Source organism: Musa acuminata, chromosome BXJ1-6, assembly GCF_036884655.1.
Source record: "Musa acuminata AAA Group cultivar baxijiao chromosome BXJ1-6, Cavendish_Baxijiao_AAA, whole genome shotgun sequence".
NCBI classification, from domain to species: domain Eukaryota; kingdom Viridiplantae; phylum Streptophyta; class Magnoliopsida; order Zingiberales; family Musaceae; genus Musa; species Musa acuminata.
In genome coordinates, this window is record NC_088332.1 from 8221725 (window position 1) to 8246492 (window position 24768).

The 24768-nt window shown below is 40.5% G+C and overlaps 3 protein-coding genes across 6 annotated transcripts; 1 reads left to right on the forward strand and 2 right to left on the reverse strand.

The window, feature by feature from the left end:
* Positions 1-1257: 1257 nt before the first annotated feature.
* Positions 1258-9184, reverse strand: LOC135676023 (putative phospholipid-transporting ATPase 9). Of its 4 annotated transcripts, none has more exons than XM_065186783.1 (13): positions 8527-9184; positions 7983-8377; positions 5969-7308; positions 5721-5831; positions 5307-5583; positions 5024-5112; positions 4823-4931; positions 4113-4316; positions 3885-4010; positions 3618-3716; positions 3347-3538; positions 1608-2201; positions 1258-1522 (listed from the first exon to the last, which is right to left on the reverse strand). In XM_065186783.1, the coding sequence occupies exons 1-13, from the start codon at positions 8546-8548 to the stop codon at positions 1493-1495; spliced, it is 3588 nt and encodes a 1195-aa protein (XP_065042855.1). In that variant the 5' UTR covers positions 8549-9184; the 3' UTR covers positions 1258-1492. The 4 variants fall into 4 exon arrangements, with proteins under 4 accessions (XP_065042855.1, XP_065042854.1, XP_065042853.1 ...); XM_065186782.1 differs by having other exon boundaries at positions 1260-2201; positions 8527-8634; positions 8757-9184; XM_065186781.1 differs by having other exon boundaries at positions 1260-2201; positions 8527-8665; positions 8757-9184.
* Positions 9035-18841, forward strand: LOC103987363 (tRNA(adenine(34)) deaminase, chloroplastic-like). The gene is made up of 5 exons (XM_009405648.3): positions 9035-9039; positions 10168-13911; positions 14003-14090; positions 16517-16644; positions 18299-18841. Exons 1-5 carry the CDS (start codon positions 9035-9037, stop codon positions 18564-18566), a joined length of 4233 nt encoding a protein of 1410 aa, XP_009403923.2. The 3' UTR covers positions 18567-18841.
* A 652-nt stretch (positions 18842-19493) lies between these two features.
* LOC135675418 (receptor-like protein EIX2) lies at positions 19494-22442 on the reverse strand. The gene has a single exon (XM_065185572.1). It carries the CDS (start codon positions 22440-22442, stop codon positions 19494-19496), a length of 2949 nt encoding a protein of 982 aa, XP_065041644.1.
* Between the last annotated feature and the right edge of the window lie 2326 nt (positions 22443-24768).

Genomic DNA, 24768 nt, shown 5'->3' on the forward strand with positions numbered 1-24768 from the left:
TATCTTTAGTATCCTGATTCTTATATTTTTAAAAATTATATTGAGATTTCCATACAAAGTGAAATATTTAAGTTTACTGTTTCAACAAAATCTCTTATTTTTAATCATATAAAATTATTTTCTAAATCTTATATAAGGATAACAATATTTTACTAAAGATAACTAATTACATAAGATAAGTTAACATGTAATTAGTCCCACAAGTGTCCTCAATAAGTTGATGATATATAGGTATCGATATAATAATGAGTTGAATGGCTATTTATTTTAAAAATTTAGGTCGACATAAGAAAATTAATGAGGAGAGCTCGATACCAAAAAGAATATTTTCAAAATTAATAATAAATATAAATACAACGTATGTAAAATTTATGTGATTCAACACTTTTATTTTTTATTTTTTAAATAAATTTATTCACTGCAATATCAATCTTGTTGAGTTAATATCACGTCGATCACAAATCTATTCTTACACTCTTTTAAGAAATTTTTATTTTACTTAATGCACTTGTATTTAAAGAACGATAAGCCCCCTCGAGTTTTCTACCATACTCTTTCCCAGAATTATCAGCATTAATTTTTAGGATTTTTTTCCTTCATATTATTTGTTTTTTTTTTGCTTTAGATTTCTGGTCTTACAACTAAAATGGTTCTAGAAATCCAAATAGACGACAGGGCCATTTGCTTAGATGATTAAGAAGTTTCATTTCTGAGTTGTGCTCCTCCTTGCTTTAAGCAATCTCATTCAAGAAAAGAGAAGGATAAAGGAAGAGTTCAATTTCAGTTTTGGGTAATCAAACTCTCTCTCTCTCTCTCTCTCTCTTTCTCTCTCTCTCTCTCACACACACACACACACACACACACACGCAGGCTAGAATTTAGTAACCAACAATCTGAGTCCACGATAAGAGAAGTATCAGATTTGATCACAAGAGAGCTGCAAACAAAAGTTGGGAACTGCATCAAAATAAATGTGCATAATCCTAAAGGAGCACTCAAGTCTTCATATTGAAAAGAATGCAGAAAAATTACTAAGAAGGTACAATTTACAAATGATATTGTAAATGCTTTTTTTTCTTTGTTGCTATTTTGCATGAAAACACACAAACTCACTCCATGTAGTCATCACAAGGTGGAATGTACATGTGGCAAAAGTGCTTTCTGCCAGAACTGAAAACTGAGTCATCCTTCAATCACCTTTCCGTAGGAGGTCAGAAATGAGTCCGAGTTAAATCCAAATTTTATTTAACCAATGAACACTTGCTACAAAGTCTTAAGAATCTTTTTCTTTATACAACAAAAAAGTCAAACCAAAACAGCAAAGAATCAAAATAAGAGATGCAATGACATCAAAATTAGGAAATAATCATACAACACAACTACCCGACATTGGGATATATACCCTCTAAGCAACATCATCCATCCGCAGGGCAGCTCTCACTTGAGCCCACGCATTCTCAAGGAAATGTTATGGTCCAGTTTGAGACGATTCTCATCTAGAAGCAGCTGGTTGAGAGCATAACTGTACAATGGGGAACCAACTCAGATGAGAGAGGTTATGGTGACAAGTGAACCACATCATGGACTTTCCTTGCTAACTGACTAACCGTTGCATCAACCCGAGCAGACACCCCGACTGTGGTGGGTCTTACGGACCTCTGGCGCACCACTTGGCAGTACTCGGGATCGTCTGCATGACCATCAAACCTCATCCATTGAATCATGTTGTGGTGCATTGGGAAGAACCGCATCTGAATAGCCAAATAAATGAAGCAAGGGAGGAGGGTGGCGATGACAATAAACAGTGTTATGATCCAATAAGCGGGAGCTGGAGCCAACCCCTCAACAAAGACCATGAAGGCAGAGGTTGACAAGGTGGGTGTGACGGCCCCGTAGGCCAGAAGGAAGAGATACCACAGAGCAATGCCACCCCAGATGAACATGTGCTGTATCAGAGTGAAGTAGCTGATGGAGAGTGCCATTTGACAATTCACAACCCATACAACACATGTGTACATTGTGGCACCAAGCACTTCCAGATCGACGACCTCACCACCCTTCCGGAAGGCCTGATGCTCCAGTGCAGTAGTGCAGAAGAAGAAGATCATGATACCATTGCAGACACCACTGAACATCCAACTTAGTATCTGAAGCCAGTTGAAAAGGAGATTCTGCACACCTTCTTGGTAGAGCATGGGGAACTGTTTCCAAACAGAGAGAGAGAGTTTCAGGATGTAGGAGTAATAACGGTGAACAAGCATTTGCATGCTACAATGTAGTTCTCATTCATTCCTGTTATATTATCTAATGTATGTTTGTCTTTTGTTTTAAAAAATTTCATGAAATGTCAGAGACTAGAAGACAGAATATAAGGTCAAAGAACACTTGAAAATTTTCATCCATAGAAATGAAGAATACCTTTATATATTGTTTGATCAAGGGCTAGAGGACACAATATGTTGGGTCTTATAAAAACATAAATAAAGCATATATTTATACCTTAAAAAGCATGAATTTACCCACTTTCTTGCTGAAGTTTCATAATAGTATCTTTTGCCCTTTCCTGTCTTTTAGCACATCACATTTTGTTGCAAATATAAATTCAAAATTCAACCAAATGTTCGTAAAGGTATGGAAAGGAGGACAATGATGAAAATGTCTCCCACATCAGAATCTGTATCTTGCCCAGTTACCATAATTAGTTATATTGCCGTGCCAATAGGTAGAGGTTTATTGAAGTAAAACTAAACTATTTATGATATTTATAAAGTTAACACATTTTTTTGCAAATATAAATTCAAAACTTTAACCAAAAGTTCATAAACGTATAGAAAGGAGGACAATGAGGAAAATATCTCGCACATTTGAATTTGTACCTTGCCCAATTACAACATCTAAATAGATGGCTGTGCCAATATCCAGAGATGTAATGAAGTAAAACTTAACCATTTACGATATTTATAAATCTAACCCCACCATTAAAGTAACTCTTATCTATCTTCAAACTTTGCTTTAAATGGTTTTCGGGAAACTGTAGGCAATAACAAGCTCTAAATGTTTAACAATGAAAATAGGCAACCTGATTTAGCAAGATATATTAACCTTCAATACTAGGTTCTGATAATTTCCAAGAATTTGTCAGGCAACAAGAATATCTAAATGTTTAATAACAAAAACAGGCAACCGGTTTTAGCAGGAGACATTAATAGATTGTCACAGTGTGGATGGTATAGTTAAGTTCTTTTGACTACTGCTAGCTGAAAAACAATACTATAAAACAAGAGATTGTAGGTAATTGAGATTAATTATCATAGAATATAATTTGGAACCATGATGACAACTATACCTTTAGACAAAATCGAGCAGAAACATCCTGATCAAAGACCCCCAAAGCAATCGCAGGAAGAGAAGTGAAGGCAACATTATACAATGACATATACCAATCATCATATGCAGGTTGACCAGAGAATGATGAATATGCCTCGTATAGGAAGAGGGTGAGTCCAAAGGTAAGATTCTTGTAAAAGAAGTAACATATCTGCAAAATGGGGTAAGGAACATGTCAAAAACTTGCCTGCAAAGGAGGTTGCAGCTCAAAAATGTGGGAGACAGCATACCATTAATGAAATCCTTCGGTAACACCAATGCCCATGCACAAGTAGCAAACGCTCCAAAAAGCGAAATTGAGATATTGCAATGTCACTTGCCATGACAGCCTAAAAATTTGTTGCAACCAAGAGTATGTTTTAGAGATGACTGAAGTACAGCTTTTAAGACACTTTAGGGTAGAGAGGCAGCAAAGTAGAAGCATTCATTCCAGCAACTAATTGCTGAATTTTTTCAGTGCTCTTCTGCTACCAAACATGTAGCTTTTGATCACTAACCTGCATTCCTTCAGCACCACTGATACCAACCCCTATATCTGCTTCTTGGAGCATGCCGACATCATTGGCCCCATCACCAATTGCTAGGGTCACCTTACCACTGCCAGCTTTAACAAGCCTTGTGACCTAGAATTTTTCAGAAATTCCTTCATTAGTTTCAATCCACATGTATTACCTGGCGTCAACCAGATTATTCGTTTTTACACGTAGAATGTCATCCATACTCACAAGGGCTTTTTGTTTGGGGGAGGAGCGGCAGCATATAACTGATGCACAACCAACAGCCAGTTGTAAGAATAAGTTCTTAGCATCATCTTCCAAAGCATATGCAAGTGATCTTCCATCAATAACCAAGGCAAATGATTCAGTATTTGATGAACTAAGTAGTTTCTTTCCTTCATTTATCTGATAGAGTACACTATCCCTTGACACCTGAAATATCATGCAAGTTTCTGTAGAAAAGGCAAAAATGAAAAACAAAAAGTTGATTTTTGGACATCACTGCAAGTCTAAATTTAAAGAATTCTCATACCCGGAGACCAAATGTAACATCTATAGAGAAGCACATAAACAAAATCTTCTAGATATTACTATGCTAGCTCAGAGTAATCAAAATAGTAAGATTTGAGGATGATTTGGTGGTACAGTTCCAACTGAGTTAAATTGAATGCAAGTTATGTGGGATTTTTTTGTTAAGAGAGGCAGGACAAATTGATGTTTGCAAGTACCACTAATTTAGGACATCATTATTTGCTTTGAAGTTTGAACTGCACTATCTTTCTTCAGATTCCTTAATAGTTTAGATATCTACTATCATACTTTATCATTTCTAGAATTGACAGAGATCAACTGTACAAATATTAAACCCACTTAATGCCAGCTCCATGCTAGAAGGCCTTTGACTATTTTTCTTGGTACATTCCTACTAAACTAATTACCTTAGCAATGGCTTCTTTATTTCCATCCTTCTCCAAATGAATTATTTCTGGTCCATCCAAGGTAATTATTATTTGCTTCATCCCCTGCCTCAAAAGGCTGCATGCGAAGCTGCAAGATGTAAGAAGTTAAAACAGCATACAAGAAGAAAATCAGTGTTGTTCCTATTAAGGATTCAAAGTACAGATCAAATAAGCGCACACCCTATATTGATGGCTGTCTCCATCTTGTCACCAGTCAGTACCCATATCTTAATCCCAGCTTGTGCAAGCTTGTCTATGCATTCAGGTACCTGTTCACCCATTACCCAGTGAATGATGAAATAAACCAATACGTACATGAAAATGGTCATAAGATATACATGAATGCAACAACAACACCAAAACCGTAATGTCCCAACTATTTGGAGTTGGTTATATGAATCTTCTACAACCACTGAAATATGTAAACCATACATAAAACATGCCAAGAAAACTTACAACCCACCCCATTTTGCAGTTTGTCTTCAACAGCTGTGGCACCAAGAAGAATCAAATTCCTCTCTATTGAATCTGCAACTTCCTCAATTTTTTCATCTCTATCAGTAGTGACTGAATTCTTAGCAGCCATGAACCTTTTATTGAAGCTTTTGTATTCTTCTTCATCAAGCCGACGATATGCAAGTACCAAGGTTCTTAAACCAGCATCAGCATATTCATGCATGTGCTCCTTTGTTTTATTTTCAAATCCTCTTCCACCTTTCCCAAGTTTTTCAAACATTACACTGTATATAAATATATGAACAACAAATTCCATTAGAAATTCTAGGTGTTCCTAAGAAATAAAGGCCATACGAAGTGGTAAATCTGTGTTTTATACCATTGTTATGTTTCTGATAGACAAGATAAATAGCTTACACACCTGTCAGCACCTTTGCTGAGCAGTAGCAACTTTCCTTCATCATCTTGAACCACCACAGACATCCGCTTCCGGGAGCTATTAAACTCTAAAACATTTAATAACTTATATGACCTGAAAAAGAAATGCTTAGACTGAGTTGCTAAAAGATAGATAATATACAAGGTATCAAGAAATTCAAAAGTTACATCAGATACATATGCGGTCGACATTATTTGCTTGAAACAAATTAGTGAATTTTTCTCTCTTACTTCTCAACATGCTTGCGTGACACTGGATCTAGTTCATGTATAGAAATGCTTGTCTGTGTCCTCTGGTAAAACTCGAAGCCAAGTTCCCTTGCAGCAATGACAAAAGCTGCCTCATCAGGTGATTCAGCTTCATATGATATTTTCCCTGTTTCCTCATCTGCTTCAGGTATGGCAGTGTGGCAGATGGCCAGCAGCCGAAAGAACATCCGAATGATATCAGAATGAGGCTCATAAACCCAGTTCCCATTTACGATGCGTGCATCATCAAAATTATACCCTTTAATTGCTGGTTTTGCTTGCTCATGATTTTCTTTAGATTGTTCGTTTTCTATCGACAGGGACCCTTTCCTCCTAGCTATTGCTCTCTCAACCTCCGTAAACCCATGGCCATAAGCAATTCCTGCAATTGAGCATTTAATGAACTCCATAGAGTTGCAGGTCAGAGTTCCAGTCTTGTCTGAGAGGATTGTGGCAACTTGACCGAGCTCTTCATTCAAGTTTGATGTTCGTGCACGAGCAGGCTTATTTGATTCCTCATGATACATTTGAATGTCTTGATTGATAAAAATACTCTGCAAAACCTTGACTATTTCTATGGAAACATATAAAGAAATCGGGATGAAATAGCTATACAACATGATGGCTGTCAAGAAATGCAAGATTGCTGCAACAGCTGCTCTCTTAGGATCATAATATATTGAAGAGTCATCAGGTCTAAAGTACCATCGTTTCACCTTTCCATCTTGCAGATCATCACTGCTTATTATACCAAAGACAACTGAACCAACAGATGAGACCACAACCAGAGAAAACAGGAGAAGATAAATCAATTTATCCATTTTCATCTCAATTTTGCTCCTCTTGGATGGTGGATTCATGGCATTCTGCATGACCTTTGTATCGTGACCTGTGAAAACAACTACTCCATATATGTAGTCAGTATTTCGCAATTTTGAGTCCCTAAGAAGAAGCTGTTGAGGTGACAGAGGGTACTCCTGGTCTTCATATTCCATAGTTCCAACAAAGGTATAGAGGCTTGCATTTGGATCTTCACATTTGATTATCATTTTGAAATTCTGGAAGCTAGAATCTGCTTGTAAACCTGAAGTAACCTCCAACGATTGTTTCAATTTCAAGTTTGTTTCTCCATCGAGGTTCATTGTCTCAACATAACATATCCCATCCTCATAACTCGAAGAAAGCATTACAAGGTCCGCAGGAAAAAAATTATCTTTCTCCACCTTCACAATATCACCAACCCTAAGATTCTTCCATTCTGTAAATCCAAATGTGCTACTCCTATGATATAGTTCGACTTTTCTATTGTTCACCTTGATATCCTGCATAATAAATGATTGACATAAAAAATTTAAGCATTCTTGATCTGGAATTAGGAGAATTTTTAATTGCACAGAACTTTCATAAAGCTACTAGAAACAACATAATTTAGGCAGTTCATGAACCCTCCTTATCAGTTAAAAACTACAAGAGGCAAACAGTTTTTTCTTTCTGTCAGGATGAGATAAATTAGATCCTTCAGGTTTGAATTTTTTTGACAGCACCAAATTCGGTTGCCTTTGGTAACAGACCATATTCTTGAGGAAAAGAGGTTTTTTAGGTAATATTTTACAGCTAGACTACTAGATACCATGTGATTGATAGCTTCACCCAATGTGTGTACAAGATGATATGCAAATAAAGGCTGGTTTCATTTTTTCTTTATGATTGAACTATATATAGATGAAATTTTAGAAACTTTTACATCAACGGTCCACAACTATCTTAACTAAGAACCTCTCTCTTCCAAATATTCACAAACCATATTACATTGTTCCCATTTCTGCACATATTCACAAACCAAGAATTATACATGATCGAGATTCAGTAAAAAAAGAGTTCTTTTGGTCAAAAATTCAAATTTACATTATTGAAAAAACTATTTCTGCTACACAACAAGAGAAATATGGATCACATTATCACAGTGGTTTGAAAGGGAAGGATTGCAAGAATTCACCTGTCGGTATCGCCGCCAATCTTCAATGGCCTCCTTCAGCATGGTGGCTCCAATCACCACGATTAGAGGGATAATTATGCTCACCGCAGAGTAAGGAGCCAAGGAAGTAAAAGAAAGGAATGCGGTAAATAGAAAGTATAAGTTTGCAACCCTCCTGAACTGCTCAAACAGTGACTTGGGGAAGAATGTAGCCAATGTGTACTTGGTGGTGGAAACGTAGTTGGATCCATAGTTTAGGATGCCAGCGTCGGAGCAATCTGGCGCATTCGCATAGGCCACACGGGAAAAGCCCGGGCCTCCAATCTGAGAGTGGTCAACTTCAAACTTCGATCTACCACAAACAAAGCTGTATAATTTGCTGAAATGGAGTTTTCTTCTCGTCCCTCGCGCCATTCCTGTTATACCAAAAATTCACCAAACCAGAAAAACCAAAAGGAACACCACAGATCGCCGGACCATCAAGGAATATTAAAGATATAAAACATTTAAAGCCCCTGAACCTCCAAAATTCCTGTATTCAGCCCAAAGCTCTCGAAGATCTCACCTTTAAGCACTACCCATGACATTAACCCACGCCCAGCTGCACAAACAAGTAGATAAACGAACAGGATCCCACCTCTTCCGTACCCAAGGCTAACGAGCTACGCAATTACTGAGTCCAGAAAAGGGAAGAGAATCTCAATCTGATAATACAAGAAAACCGAGAAAGATCACACCTTTGATGCACTTCCAAGGCTGAAATCCATTGAAGGGCCAGAAAAATCGGTCCTTTACCTCTGGTACCCTAGAATCCCGAAATCAACCAATATTGCCGGCAGCTATAAACGTCAATGAAGCGGCTGGTCCTAGGAAGCCATCTTCTCTGAAAGCTTCGGGACTGGGGAGCGGCAACATCGCGTCGAACCTTCAAAGTCCGGCTTTGACCTGAGCCCGACGTAGGGGAGAATCCGAACCAGAAAATCCCCCGAAAATCTAGAACACCACATGACCCTGGTGCAGAAATGGCGCACCAATCCCACGAAAAAAAATTCACCAAGCGACGAGGCTAATCTATGCGGTAAAGGACCAAGTACATTGTACCGACGGGAGACTGAGGCCTCCCCGCTTCTCGCCGCTCGCATTTGATCCAAAATCTAGCTTCTCTCGTCATCTTTTCCCTCCTGTCGTGCTCTCCCTCGTCCACGAAGCCCCCGTCAACGAACACGGAGAGAACCACCGCAATTAATTAGGCGCTTCATATGGTAATAATAAGAATTAGTTTTGACAGGTTGAAACAAAATTAAAGTTATATATATATATATAAGTTATATATATATATAATATTAAAGTTTTATATATATATATATATATATAACTTTAATTTTGTTTCAACCTGTCAAAACTAATTCTTATTATTACCATATGAAGCGCCTAATTAATTGCGGTGGTTCTCTCCGTGTTCGTTGATTAATTTTAATTAGTATATATATATATATATATATATATATATATATATATATATATATATATATACTTCTACAGAAGACACACGAACCACAATTTATGTATGATTAATTTTAATTAGGAACGGCAGATATTGATATACTTCCAATCTTTTAGTACTGAAGGTTAGAATTGAGGAGTCAATTTAAATGACAGATATTTAAGTTTTTACAATAATGTTTTTTTTTTACTTGTGAAAATTGATGTCTTCAGGAGGTCAATCTTTTGACGCAAATATATAGGTGAGCATTAATGCATATGGATGACATGATAATAATGTTGATTAGGCAGTAAATCATATTTAATATTATTAATTAAGCCCTTAACCTAATCAAGAATGCATTTTTGGAAAGAATTTAGGTTCTGGATATATCGATATGATTGTGTGCTTTAGAGAGGGGGTATATACGCACGCAGATACATTAAACTCGTTGGGTAGAGAGATGCTTTTGAAGCGAGGATACAATTAGATATCTTTTTTTATTATCTTTAAATTATTATATTTGTAACTTTTATTAAAAATTCATTGATATTATTACGTCTGTGCTTTGTTAATATTTTTCCTGAATATTTAGAATAATTAGGATTTAACCCAATTTAGAATAAATTGGAATTCTCCGCCTTTTTCGTGCCTTGTGATTGGAGGCTACGATGGGCCCACTTGCGGTTAACGTGGGAAAGCTTTTGCTTGCTTTGCCAACAGAGTTGGCCTTAACGTGGTCCCGCCGGACCACCAGAAACGTCGTCATCCCCTTTCGTTTCGCCTCGGCTCCACCTCTCTTTCTTCGCTCCCTGGAGATGACCGTGCCCCTTCGGTGACGGTGACCTTAACTCCGCCGCCCAAGCCGTCGGGTTCCCTCACGGTACGCCCCATCTTCTATCTGCCGCATCGGGCCGCCGCCCCCGTCCCCATGTACTGCGGCTACGCTGCCGCCACCCTCGCCCTGAGGGCAAAACCATCCCTTTCCCACTCCCATCGTCTCGCCCTCCTCGACGATGGGGGCGGCGACGAACTCTTCCTCCGTGGGATCTCCATAAACCCTAGGTTCCTGCTCTATGGCTACTACTTGAGGCAGTCCAGTTTGGTCTACTGGTCGCCTCTGAGAACCTTCCTTGCCGGCCATGGGGGGATCCACTGCTGCCGGGTGAGCCTCCGCGACGACGAGCCGTGCGCTCCCAGGATGTCAGCGAAGCGAGGAGGATGCACGAATTGTTGTTGCTGTCGGAGCTCCCAACGGAGGTTTCAAATGATCGTGGAGTGCTGCTGTAGAGAAAGCTTCGGCAGCAGGATGAGGGAAAATGACGCGGATCACGATGAATTTGACCATCCGAGAAGGTATGCGAAGAGGGAGTTTGAAATTAGGTCGGATGCTGACGGAACGGTGCGATCGTTGAGAGCGAGGAGAGATGGATCGAGCTCAGTTTGCCCCTCGTGTGGGCATGAGAATGGGGCGAGCTGGGGGAGAAAGGTTGGTCGTGAATCATCACGGAGTTCTACTGACAAGAAGGGTTATGTTGGCAAGAAAGCCAATTCTGGGGTGAGAAAGGTTCGAGGAGTGTGGAACGTTGACTATGTTTCAAGTGAAGAATCAGATTATACGGAGAGGGATTATAATTTGAGGGCCTCAACCTCGGGGAAGGTCTCTAGTAGGAAAACCGAGGGTAGAGAGACCAAATTAATTGCTTCATCTCATCGAGAAAAAGAGTATCACCATTTGGAAGACGAAGACGAGGTCAAGAATAGAGGGTCATGGGAAGGATCTCAAAAGTTTACAAGAATTTCTGAGATAGACAACAATGTGGATGTGGCTTCCGGTTCAAAGAACATGGCTGATCTAAAGGTGGACATGGACAAGCGTTGCACTTCATCAGTGAAGCAGCAAGGTGAAGTAGACCAGCGAATGGTTAAGCGAGATAAACAGGAACTCAACAAAAGAATCCAAAGAGGTGCTTCATGGAGTGTTTCAGCTCACGGTAGGAGTGGTGAAGATTACCATCAAAGGCAAAACATTGTGGGGTTGCAGTCCAGGGAAGGATCACAGACATTTGTTACAGTATCTGATGTACATGGGGATGATACACTGATGGCATCCAGATCTAAGAACTTTGTTGACAAAAGCAAGGTTGGTATGGTGGAAAGTTCATCATCTACACTGAAGCAGCAGGGCCAAGTAGACAAAAGAGTGGTTAGACAAGCTGAATTGAGAACTGATGTCAGTGACGGATATGTTCATAATGAGGATCAGGTTGCTATGCAAAGGGAATCTAGGGAAGGATCCCAAAAAATTGTTAGGATATCTGAGGTACATGAGGACAGTGCTGAGAGGATCTCCAGTGTGGAGAACATTCATGACACTGGGAAGATGGACAAGGAACACTCTTCTACGTCAACCCTGAAGCAGCATGCTGCAGTAGATCAGCTAGCATTTCAAAGCCATGGATCGAGAGAACATTTACAAAATCTTAGACAGATGAAAGAGCTTCATAGAAGCAACATCCAGTTGGGCTCAAACATAGAAAGGCGACATGAGGAAGTGCAGGTGAAAAACAGAGATGATAAATTAGTTTCAGTTCACATGGCGAGAGATAAGAAAGGCCAAGTTGACCAAAAGATTATCGACCAAAAGGCACACAGTGAGCAGTTTGAAAATTTTCTTGATGTTTCTAGACTTCAACAATGTGGGACCGAGAATGCCAGCAGCTCTCATGGCCTTCTGCAATCGAGAGTGGATGATGAAAACTGTTCCACGTCAACTGTGAGTTTGTTCCATCAAGTGGGGAAGCACCAAAACCAATCAGAAAACCAATATACTCATCAATCCAGTCTAAGAAGAGAATCTGGAAAGAACACGTATGCTTCCGAGTTGTCAAAAAAAGATGGTGGAAGGATGTCCACTGCCCAAGTCATATACAGAACACACATGCAAAATGAGCTTGATGATCGTCGATATAGTTCAAAAAGAGAGTCAAAACAGGATTTTGGAATATCTGAGTACTCAGTGACTGACATCCAAAGTGATTCTGATTCACAGGAGACATCTAATATGAGAGTAAGAAACCAACTTGAGAGTTCTTCGTTGTTGTTGGTGCAGGATGAGCAGAAGAGACATTCACAGCAAACGAATCAAGAAATCACTTCCGCTAGAGATCTGGACAGTGGTTCCAGCTCTCTCTATACACACATACAGCAGCCAAACAACCATACTAGTCAAGATGAGATGTATTTAGTCAAAAGTGATGCACTGGATTCTGCTGGTAGATTAGAGAGCTCTTCTGCTGTGTTTGTTGATGAGTTTGTAGACAAGCTAAGGCAGGAGACATCAAGCTATAAGATGTCTTCTGGAACTCAGACAGAAGGAACACAAAGTAAAGACAGTCAAGCAACTACGTCCATTCAGTCATGTAGGCTTGATGCTACAACAAAAGACGAGGAAGATAAATATAAACAAGAAGGTTCAAGGAGATCTTCATCTAGATATGGAACAGGAGGGCTATCTGATGAGATGTGGAATGTTAGAAGTCCAACTTCTCAGGAATATAATAGGACAGAAGAACCTGGAGAAGATGGTTCATCTGCCAGAGTTGCAGATTCTACAAACGCTGCCCCAACTCTAGAAAGGACTGTTGCTCGAAGATCCTCCAAGTCCTTGTGGGCTCACATAGCAGACATAATACGAATGGGTTGGGCTAATCGTGCTGAATCTCATACTTCAATGCAAAAATCAGGCAAGAGAAGCTCCTCTGAAGGCAGTGAGGCTTGGTTTTCTGGTCAAGATGCCAGTGATGATGAGAACAATGTGAATGGAAGAAGCAGTGCTTTAAAACAGTTATTGCCAGTTGGAGGCCCTACTGATCAAGTCCATGAGACACATTCTAGTATTTCTCAAGGAAGTTTAAAAGCGCCGGATGTTATAGCCATGCAGTTGGGAAGCAGTGCGTCTTCCTCATTGGGAATCAAAGGAGATTATACATCCACCAGTGCTTCCACTGATTTGAGGCCAGAAGAGGTAACATTGACTGAGAATGAAAAGGGAACAGAAGGTCTACCTTCTAGTGCAATAGCAGTTGACCAATTACTGACTGGTGTTGCACCTTCAGTTACCATCGATGAAGGTATAGCTTACACAGGAAATCTTGCAATACCTGTATCTGGCTACATGAAATTGGAAGAAGATACCATAAGGAAGGAGCCAACTGAAGCTGACAAGACTGTAGGGATGGATGGGGAATTGAAAAATAGGAAACTTCAAAGGAATAAACAAGTATTAAGAGAAACATTTGAAGAGTGGGAAGAAGCATATAGGCTTGAAAGTGAACAGAGAAAAACAGATGAGTTTTTTATGAGGGAAGCTCTGGTGGAAGCTCAGAAAGCTGCAGACATCTGGGAGGTACCAGTTGGGGCTGTATTAGTACAGAATGGAAAGATAATTGCTCGTGGCTACAATCTGTAAGTGCAACTTCCCCCATAATATCTTAATTTTTACTCAGTCCCGCAAGACAAGAATCAATACTTATGTAGAATCAATAACTATTCACAGAGTGGAAGAAAGAAGAGATGCAACTGCACATGCTGAAATGATTTGTATACGTGAAGCATCTAATCTTCTTCGGACCTGGCGCCTTGCTGTAATATTTTGCGCCTTCCAGAATTGTGGTGTTACTTTTGACTGTTAATGTAGTTTTTCCATTAAAACCATAGATACAATGAGAACTACACCAATTTAATGAAGAAACTAAAGCTTTAGGTAGCATGAGAAATCAGGAGATTATGGATGAATCTCTTACGGATCATAATTATTAACATTTACAGTATTTTATTCCTTCTCTCCTCTGTAGGCCATTATGATACAGTAAAAATTTTCAACTTATGCATATTTCTTTATTGTCTTGAAAGTATTTTGTGAATGGACTTGGTATAGGTCTGTTGTGCATAAAGATCTATTTGTTTCAATTTAACCACAAATCATCTGTATTTGAAACATGCTCTTAGGATTTTAGCTGCAGGGGAAGCCTGCTAGTAGATGTTTGGGATCTATTGGTACGGAGTCAAAGTGCAGACTCTCCCATTTGAGGCACCATCAGGGAGAATAAATCAAAAGTGTCGATAAAATTATGGAGTGCAGGTCTCTGGGAGAAAGCTCAGATACTGAAATCCAGTGATTGCAAAAGGCGCTCGGGCGCTCGCCTAGGCACTCGGGCGAGGCGAGGCGAGGCCCGAGCGCCTCGCTAATGTCCCAGGCGGTGCGCTTCAAACAGGCGACGCCTGGGCGCTCGCCCGAGCCCAGGCGCTGGGCGCTTCGGGCGAGCGCCTGGGTAAACCAAGGCGACCGAACCAGAATTTTAGGTCTGGTTCGGTTGTTAGTTGGTTCAATCGAACCAACTAAACCGATATAACCCCAACCCTAACCCTAACCCTAACCCTAACCCAACACTAACCTGCTGCCGCTGCCGCTCTCGATCCCGATCGCGATCTCGTCGCTCGCTGCCGCTGCTCGCGCCTCCCGCGAGCCCTCCCGCTGCTCGCGCCTCCTGCGAGCCCTCCCGCGAGCCTTCCCGCTGCTCGTGCCTCCCTCGAGCCCTCCCGCTGCTCACGCCTCCCGCGAGCCCTCCCGCTGCTCGCGCCTCTCGCCTCCTACGAGCCCTCCCGCGAGCCTTCCCGCTGCTCGCGTCTCCCTTGAGGCCTCTCGCTGCTCGCGCCTTCTGCTCCCTTTCCCTTTCCCGCTGCCGCTGCCGTCGCTCGCCGCTGCTTCCTCGTTTCTCCATCAGGCTCAGTATACTCTTAATATTAAGTTTATTTGAATTTTGAAATGATTAATTTTCTGTTAATAGATTAATAATATATTATTTTGATTTTAATGTTGTTAATTTTTATTTATTTGAAATTATTGTTATAATTATATTATATATTTTTATAATTATATTATATATTTTTATAATTTAGCGCCTCGCTTCGCTCGGGCGAGCGCCTAGCGTCTCGGGCGTTTGTGGACCTTGGCGCCTTTTGGCGCCTAACGCTTTTTAAATCACTGCTGAAATCTTAATAACAATGTTTACCAAAGTATACAAATGCCATCAACTTAATGTAAAAGACATGGGAGCTGCAAAAGGCATCACAACTAAATCAGCAAGGACAAGTGACATCCAAATAACCAATCACAATGATTCCTTGGTGATCAAATTGTTGATTCTTAAAATAGGCTCTAATTTAAGACACAATGATCCAATGACTCATTTCCTCTCTATCTTACTAAATATTCGCCATGATCTCAACACAAATGTATGGTGCAGTGTAGACTTCTTACTTTATATGTTTTATGAGGTTTTCTACTATATAAATAATCTCATCATCCAGTTGAGTATTCCAAGTTGTGCAAATGGAGTTATTTAGGGAACACTTGTTCTTCACTGGGAACTTAAAAGCTGAAAAAGAAAATTAGATAAATTTAAGTTAGGTATAAAATGGATCTGCACAAGTTAATTCAAATTACTAAAAGAAGGCAACATATTCATGTTAAGCACAAAAGTTGGACATCTTGGTATTCCACGTTCATGGCATACTTGGTGCATCTCAGTAATATTTCTCCACCATATGCCTAGTCTAATTAGCATTTGGTGAAGGTACTTGGAGATGGAAAAATTTTGAAGTACTTGATATATCTGGATCAAATGAAGTGATTTCACATTTTCTTTTAATGTTTTTGACTCATTAGTGAAAATAAGTATCCTGTTCACTAATTATGGTGTCAATTGGGTGATGGTAGCAGGAGTTATGCACTATGAAGAACCCAACAACGAGGCTAATGCACACTTGTCCTGCTGTCTGTAATTCAGAAAGAATCTTAGAAAATTGATGCATACTTTACTAATGGACAATCCTTTCTAATCGCCATCCTGAGGTGATAAGCAAGTGAGGCAGGAGATTATTTTGTTTGCTAACCCACAAGATAGTTGGATGTCATTTTCAATCTATAAGCATGCCTTACTGTTCGTTTAATAGGAAGACTGACAGTGTTAATATTTTAGTTAATGTACTTTTTGCAAATGCTCTGCAGGAAACAACGCTTTATGTGACGCTTGAACCTTGTCCCATGTGTGCTGGAGCAATCCTCCAGGCTAGAATTGATACTGTAGTATGGGGAGCTCCCAACAAGCTACTAGGAGCTGATGGCAGCTGGGTGAGGTACTTGTCGGAATAATTACCCAATAGTTCTCTATATACCATTGTGATAGCTTCTCATCTATATGCTTGAAATCTAGTTGAACCTACACTCTCCTATTACATCATACTTTACCGAATTTTACAGTACATGTTAGAATATTTACCTAATATTTTGTCTTTTGTACTTGAAAATGATTAAGTCCAGAACATCGTGCTTTACTTTCTCATTGAATGACACAAACAGTGTGAATCGTTGATTCTGCTCCACGTACAACCTAAGATTCAATCACGATATTGGTTTTTTACTTCTATCGGCACCAAGATAAGCTGGTTTGACTAGTTATTCCTTTGGCATTAGTAACTTGTTCAATTCAATGTTTGTCTTGCTATAATAAAGAGACTTTTGCCAGTATACCCTTCTAAACTTTTAGGTTTTACCAGATACCTTGTAAAAGTGTGGATTGTCTGTATGGACCTGTAAACACTAAAAACACTTCAAGCTGCTGCTCATTGTCAGCTTCCATCTCCTGGTTGGGAGGGTAAAAAACAAAATATCCCTAATAAATTCTATTTTTAGGTGGAAAACTACTTTTTTACATTGGTCTCTGAGTCCCACTGAGTCCAAGTGAGATGGAGCAGAGCAAGAAATGTGTCAATTCCACCCATTAACAGAATCGAGGGAGGTGGCATAAGTCTCTTTGCCTTCCAGAAGTGATTGTCCTAATGGCTATTTGATGGAGGCTGACATGGATAGACAACTTTTTGGGGTTTTGAATGTTTACAGGAGTATATGGGCATGTCTAGATTTTGAAGTGGGTATTGGGACAGATGTGGAAATATAAATGGGTACACCAGCAAAAATCCCATAATAAAATAGTGGAACCCACAGGTACATGTTGTGTGCGTATTCTGCTTCATGTTCTTAAAAGGTTGTCATGGCCCGATGTTGGTTTCTGCATGGTCTGATGCAGATGAAAAACCCAACATGGAACCAAGCACTGTACTAAGGAATCAAGGTTCTAGTCACAGATAAGATACTGATAAGAAGTCAGGTTTTTTTGGCTTTTGAATTAGATATGAAAAGAAAGTCTTGCCATTCTGAGGCTGAATACTTTGGAATGAGGACCTAAGTAGTATCCATCCAATCGAAATCCAGACCCAGAAATGAGTGAAAGTGTAGCTTGATATGTAGGATATACAGACAGAAGAGGTCCAGAGCTCAGTTGTGGGTTCATGCTTAGAGTTCTGTTTACAGACCACACAAATGATTTTACCTCTGTTTTATTGCATCTAAATCTAACTATGCAATCGATTGATTCCACTTCATCAGATTATTCATGCTTTTCTTACCATATCCACTGTTTGTGAATTGGGCCCCTGCATACTTGGTTTTCCTGATGAGTAGGTGTTCCATGCATCCCAAGTAAGATTGGCCGTCGCTTGGTCTCTTTATGTCGAAATCATGTAAGCTGTTGTTTGCAATGCTTCCATGCGGTTATCTCTAGTAATTGAGTTGTGTGGAATTCATGAAGAGAATTTACAAGCACAACATATGAAGATTCACGGTTGTCCTTGTTGTCTTTGGCTTGTTTTAGATTGGGCATGTATAAATTTTCTGATTCATCAAGAAGACTTTCTCATAATGATCTGGGTTTGCTAAATATTTCTTGTGCAGGCTATTTCCTGGTGATAATGGAGGAAGCAATAGCTCTGATCCATCAAACCAAAAGGCAGGTCCTGTTCACCCCTTCCACCCAGATATAAGAATAAGGCGTGGGGTCCTAACGACCGAGTGCTCAGAAGTCCTGCGACAGTTCTTCCAACTCAGAAGGAAGAAGAAGAAGCAAGACTCACCTCCACATTCATGTCTGCCGGTACCAAACCGCCCAATGAAGTTGTTTGCCAAGATGCATAACATCTTCTCCATAATGTTTCGCTTGTAGCATATTTCTTATCGATAAGTCTCTTGTGTTTGTACAATATACTCCTGCAGAAGAGAGCTTCGATGCATATGAAATGGTTTTTCTTGTCGAGAAGTCTGTTGTGTTTGTACAATATACACCTGCAGAAAGAGAGCTTTGTTTCGATGCTCTCCTCGGGTTATCTCAGCTTGGTGACCGAAAACTTGTATCTCATGCATGCATTTGTAAAAATGTAATCTGTACTCTTGTTTAGTAATACAACACTGGTGAATGAGTTCGGATGCCAATTAGGTTCAGCAGAGGGTAATCCATTTGATCAATGGACATCGATAGCACGTCATGATTGAATTGTAAAGAAGACAGTAAGAGGCGAAAGGACAAAATCTTCAACAGAAACAAGGAGCTGCAGAACTGATCAATATTAAGAATAAGCTTTCAGCACAGAGACCATAATTGATTGCTTCAACAATGACCAGGGTAATCACTTGGAGAAAAAGAACCAAGTCACTCATCGAATCAGGTTGGATTTTAGGCGATCCTCCACTTCTGCTCAAATGCGATGCAAAATAAAGTTTCTCTGTCATACAGTAATCAGATCTTTCGGAGTCACTTTTACAAACAAAAGCTATATATAATCATAAAATACACAATCACTTGGAATTTCCTCATCTCTCCTAAAGAAAACCAATGGTCCAAAAAAAAAAGAGTTCCCTTCTCTGTTTTCACATAGACAGCCTGCAGCCTACCAGCCTTAGCTTAGGGGGCTCTCAAATATCGCGAGATATTTGACATTTTAGTCATTAAGTTAATGAAGACATAAAACTTCTAACGGAAGATAGGAGCAAAGTCATATACATATATTTTTAATGTAGATTTATGAACACAAAATTCAAATAAATGAAGTGAAGCAAATGGGAATTCATTATGTATAATACAATAACGTTACCTTCACTTTTCAGTACGTCTCTCTCCTTTATTGATCCTCCATCCGTTGATCTTTATCTTGATTGCCACATACGCTTTGTCATATATTCGATCAATCATTCGAAAATAAATTATCCTCCAATCTTTCTTAAAGAGCATGATGATAAACACGCACCACTGTCCAACCAAATAACCGAGTGTGACGCCAAAGTAAAATGAAAACGCATGAAATCCTTCTTCCTCCTCCTCGTATGTCGCATTGATATTTGTCTTCTCGAGGCAACTCTTGCTAACCGGAGGGCCACAAAGATACGCATTACCGATGAAACTGGATGCTGGAAGTGTTTGAAGTTGATAACCCGATGGAATGGCTCCTGATAGATTGTTATAAGACAGATTCAAGTCACTCAGATAATTCAGGCCTGAAAAGCTTTGAGGAATGGATCCGGACAAGTCATTGAATGATAAGTCAAGAGTTTCCAGTGATTTCATTCCTCCAATAGAACTCGGAATCATACCTCCAATGCTATTTCTTGATAGATTTAAAGTTTGAAGTGCGTAAAGGTACCCGATCTCTGTGGGGATTGCTCCGGTCAGAGAATTTTTTGAAAGGTCAATGCTCTTCACGAGATGGAGAATAGACGAAAAGTTTCGTTCATGTCCCTTTATAATTAGAGCTATGCTTTCGCTGGCTACGAAAGAGGACAACTCGAAGTTTGGGTCAGACGTAATCGTGGAAGACATCGACTTTGATATGGAAATTATGGCGCTGAAATTGCCGAAGGAGCGTGGTATGATCCCTGATAGCTTGTTATCGGCAAAGTCAATGATCTGAAGATTACTTAGTTGACCAAGCTGTGGCGGAATGTTGCCTGACAACATATTCGAGCGTAGCGAAAGTACCTCCAGATATCGAAAGTTTTGTCCGATCCATGCCGGTATGTTGCCCCAAAAATGGTTCCGACCGAGATCGATGACAGCTAACTGGCTACAGTTTTGCAACGATGGTGGAAGATATCCATGGAGGCGGTTGTTGTTCAGGTGCAAGGACCTGAGCTCGGTCAAGTTTCCGATGGAGTTAGGAATCTTTCCACCGAGCTCATTATTCGCCAGATTGATAAACCAAAGTTCATTTGCCTCTTGCCAACACCGAGGTATTTCTCCTGATATTTGATTGTTCGACAGATCGAGGGCAAAGAGTTGCTGCAAAGTGCAGACGTAGGATGGTATGCTCCCGTTAATATGATTGTTTGAGAAGAACAAGTATACCGACACCGGTGCAAAGGTCGATGGTAGCGGTCCTGAGAGAGCGTTGCTTGATAGATCCAGTGCTTGTAGGAGTGGTGGCGAAACAGGGATGAGACCTTGGAACAGATTAGAGCTCAAATTTAGGAACATCAAGTTGGTTAGACTCTCCAAGGATGCCGGCAGAGAGCCGGAAATCTTGTTGTGGGACAGATTTATGACCATAATGGACGAGGAAGAAGAATTCCAGAACCAGTCAGGCAAAGTGTCCTCGATACTCGTGTTCGACAAATTCAAATCCACGATGGATTCCTGTGAGCGCAGCCATCTGGGAAACGAAGGGCCCAGCTTACAGGAATCCAGACCGATTGTCTCGAGTTGGAAAGGTGGAATCCAGTCATGGCCTATTGCGATGTCCAAGGAGTTCCTGTACAAGTATAAGACATCTAGCTTGGCAAGGTTGGCGAGATGGAGTTCGGACATGGTACCTTTCAGGGAATTGAGGGAGAGATCAAGAGAGGTTAGGTTGGAAAGCTTGCCGATCTCAGGTGGTACGGATCCAGAGAGAGAATTATGACCCAAGTCGAGCGTTGTTAGAGCAGTCAAATTACCAATCTCGGCAGGTATGGGACCAGTGAGTCGATTGCCACTGAGGTGCAACTCATTGAGACGAGTCAAACTCCCAATCGCAGCAGGGATGCGGCCAGTGAGTGAGCAGCTGATCAGATATACCTGTGAGAGACTAGTCCGATTCCCTGTTTCCACTTGCATGGGACCTCTGAACGAATTAAAGCTGAGGTCGATGCTAGTTAGACTCCTCGAACTCCAAATCTCCGCGGGAAGAAGACCAGAGAGTGAATTAGTGCTGAGGTCAAGCTGGGTCAGACGAGTCGATCTCCCGATCCCAGCAGGTAGCTCGCCATGCAACTTTGAATCGCTAAGAGCAAGATAGGACAGGCTGCGGAGTTGTAGAAGCCAGTTGGGGAAGGTAGAGTTGAAGAGGTTGCCACGTAGATCGATAATGGTCAACGTCGTAAGGTTGACATGGGAAAGAGAAGAGGGGAGGTCGGTGAGGCCACAGTATGGTAAATGTAGCTCCTCCAGTGAGGGCAACATGTTCACTGAGTGAAGCCAATCGTGGGAGGCCATGGAAAGGTTCACACCGCTCATGTCGAGGTATCTCAAGGAAGAGAGATGCGAGAGCCAGTGCAGGCGATCGCTCGATAAGCCATACGAATGGAGATCGAGCGAGCGGAGGCTGGACAGGTTGCCCAGCTGGGGCGGAATGGCTCCGCTGAAGTTGGACCAGGAGAGGTTGAGATACGTGAGCTTGGGGAAAGAGCCCAGGAAGGTGGGGATCGGTGACCCCCCGAAGTCATTGTGATTGAGATCCAAGCGGTCCAAATGCGTTAAAGAGAGCAAGGACGGACTGATCTCACCCCGCAGAGCCGCCTGATTCGCCTCGACAGTCATGTCCTCCGAATTCTGGAGGTTGAGCTCCACGACGCGGCCTGTGGTGTCGTCGCACACCACGCCGTTCCATCTGCAGCAGTCTACTAGGCGACGCCACGAGGACATGCGGTGGGACGGATCTACGATGCGGGCTCTGAAGGTGAGGAGGGCGTCCCTCTCCACCTCAGTGCACCCCTTGGCCGACGCCGTGGTTGTGAGCACGAAGAGCAGAATGCTGGTGAGCCAGAGACGCGTGCTTCTCCTGGGATTGGCCATCTTTGATTGGTGAATGGCTACTTCTTTTATGGAGAAATCGCAGACGATGGAGGGCATGTATATATATTACACAGGAGGCGTCCGGTTGGCCAAAGGTCACACCTCGCATGCGAACAGCCACTGGGTCTGCATCCTGCATCTCATCCGTCCATCAGAGTGTGAGATGACATGAAGGGAAAGGTGAGACGTAGGATTGCAATGACCCGTTCGGATTAGAGAGTCCCGTTGGGTGTGGAAGATGGCCGATGTGACCTGAGAAGCTTTAAGTTCACGGGCGTAAGGGACGGGCGATGCTCCAGTAAATGTGGGGTGTCCCATCCGAAGACTTAGAGATATTTATCCTATCGCCACTTGGAATTTGTCCAACCTAAATGATTTTAGTTTGTCGATGAGTGAGCCATTCGCAATGTGGTGGTATCTTTCATGCTTACCTAATAAGTGACGCGAGATGATAAATAAAAAATGTAACATAAAAAATAAATAAAAATGAAAATAAGAGAAACCAGCGATGTTATTTATGAGTTCTTCGTGCCCAACACAAATAATTCAACGAGGGTGGAAATAAATGTTACTAATTACGTTTTATCGATAAGGACTTTTCAAAAACCTATGGGACGTATGTAAACGAATGCAATTATATCTATTTGTGTTACATAAATAATTTTAGAAATCAACTTTCCTCTATGAGCTTCCAGATCATAAATTTATAATAAAATAAAATTTAATTTTACTTATTTTCTAAATGAGAGATCCTCAAACTATAAATAGCCAATGGCATTATAGACTTTGAAATGTCCAAATAATTTTTTTGAAAAAACATTTGCTTTTGGATGGTCCCATCCTAAATATCTCTTTTGGTTGTTAATTATTTTTTATTTTTCTTTCTTTCCACAGTGATATTCTTGTTCATTATCATCTCATTTTTTAGTGGACATTGTCAAGTCCTAGATGTTTTCTCGCATTCAGGAGATTCGATCTTCCATAACAAGCTTAATTGTTTATTCGCTCCTATTATTCATATCATCATGATCTTCGACGTTGCTTACCTTAAAGGCTCTCTTACATATATGCTCTTCATTCTTCATCACTCATCTTATGCAAAATCTATAGCTTTTCACTTTCTTTCTACCCTATCTCGTTATTTTTTATTTATCATTGTCACATTCATCACTCATCTTATGCAAAATCTATAGCTTTTCACTTTCTTTCTACCCTATCTCGTTATTTTTTATTTATCATTGTCACATCTTTCTCTTTTCTCGCATTCAATATCTATTGCTTTAAATCTATCATCATTTCAACCTCATATTCATCTTTGTCCGTCAAACCAACCTCCCCTTGAATTATACTTGCATCTAGCTTATCCATCATCCACGAAAGGTCATGGTGAAGACATAATTAAACTTATTGTCAAAGATTGAGTCATCATGAAAGTGAGACAATTTTAAGATAACCGACAATGCTCATATGATGAAGGAGGTGACGATGACCAAGAGGACCATGTCTCATATGAAAGGAGAAAAAACTATAAATAAGGGCGAGGAATATTTAGGATATTAAAAATAAATAAATAAATATTTCAAAATGAGGGTTTCATTGTAAAAGGAACTTAAAAACAGAGATGTTTTTAGAAAAATCACCCTTTGATTTTTCCTGTGCCTGAGAAATTATTGTGGTTGAATTTCTTATTTTATATATATATATATATATATATATATATATATATATATATATATATATATATATATGCTTTATTTTCTCCTCGAGTGTGGACACAGGACTAATTCATAGTCAATGCATCAATGTCGGAAAACATCTTCTTTTACATCAAATGCTGGAAGACCCATAGTGTAGTTGAACTTCAATATCAAGCGTCTGTTTTTGCCAGATCCGAATGCAGAACAACAAGTTTATGACTCTCGAAACATTTCGTGAAGCGAAGACTCTGTAGGCTGCAGCAGCATGGAGACCACGGGCACCACAGCAGAGGAGGAGGACATTATACTGGTGAGAGTACAACCTGACGGATTCAGAGATTAATTCTACTATATTTCCACGGAACCTTCCAAACGAAAACGAGTGCCGTCGCCATCAGGCTCCAAGGAAAGCGCGTGGAAAGAGTCCAACGGTAGCGCAGTTTAGCAAGATGAATCCACCCTCCCCGGGGAAGTCTTCCCTTCACTCCTTTTTCATGTCGATCTGGAAGAAACCAATGACTGATGGCCTCGAAAGAGATAGATTCCCGAAATGTGGAGTAAATCAGGCTTATAACACAGAAGAAACTTGCATCACATTCAACCGGCCTTCCTTTGATTGCTGCGTCATG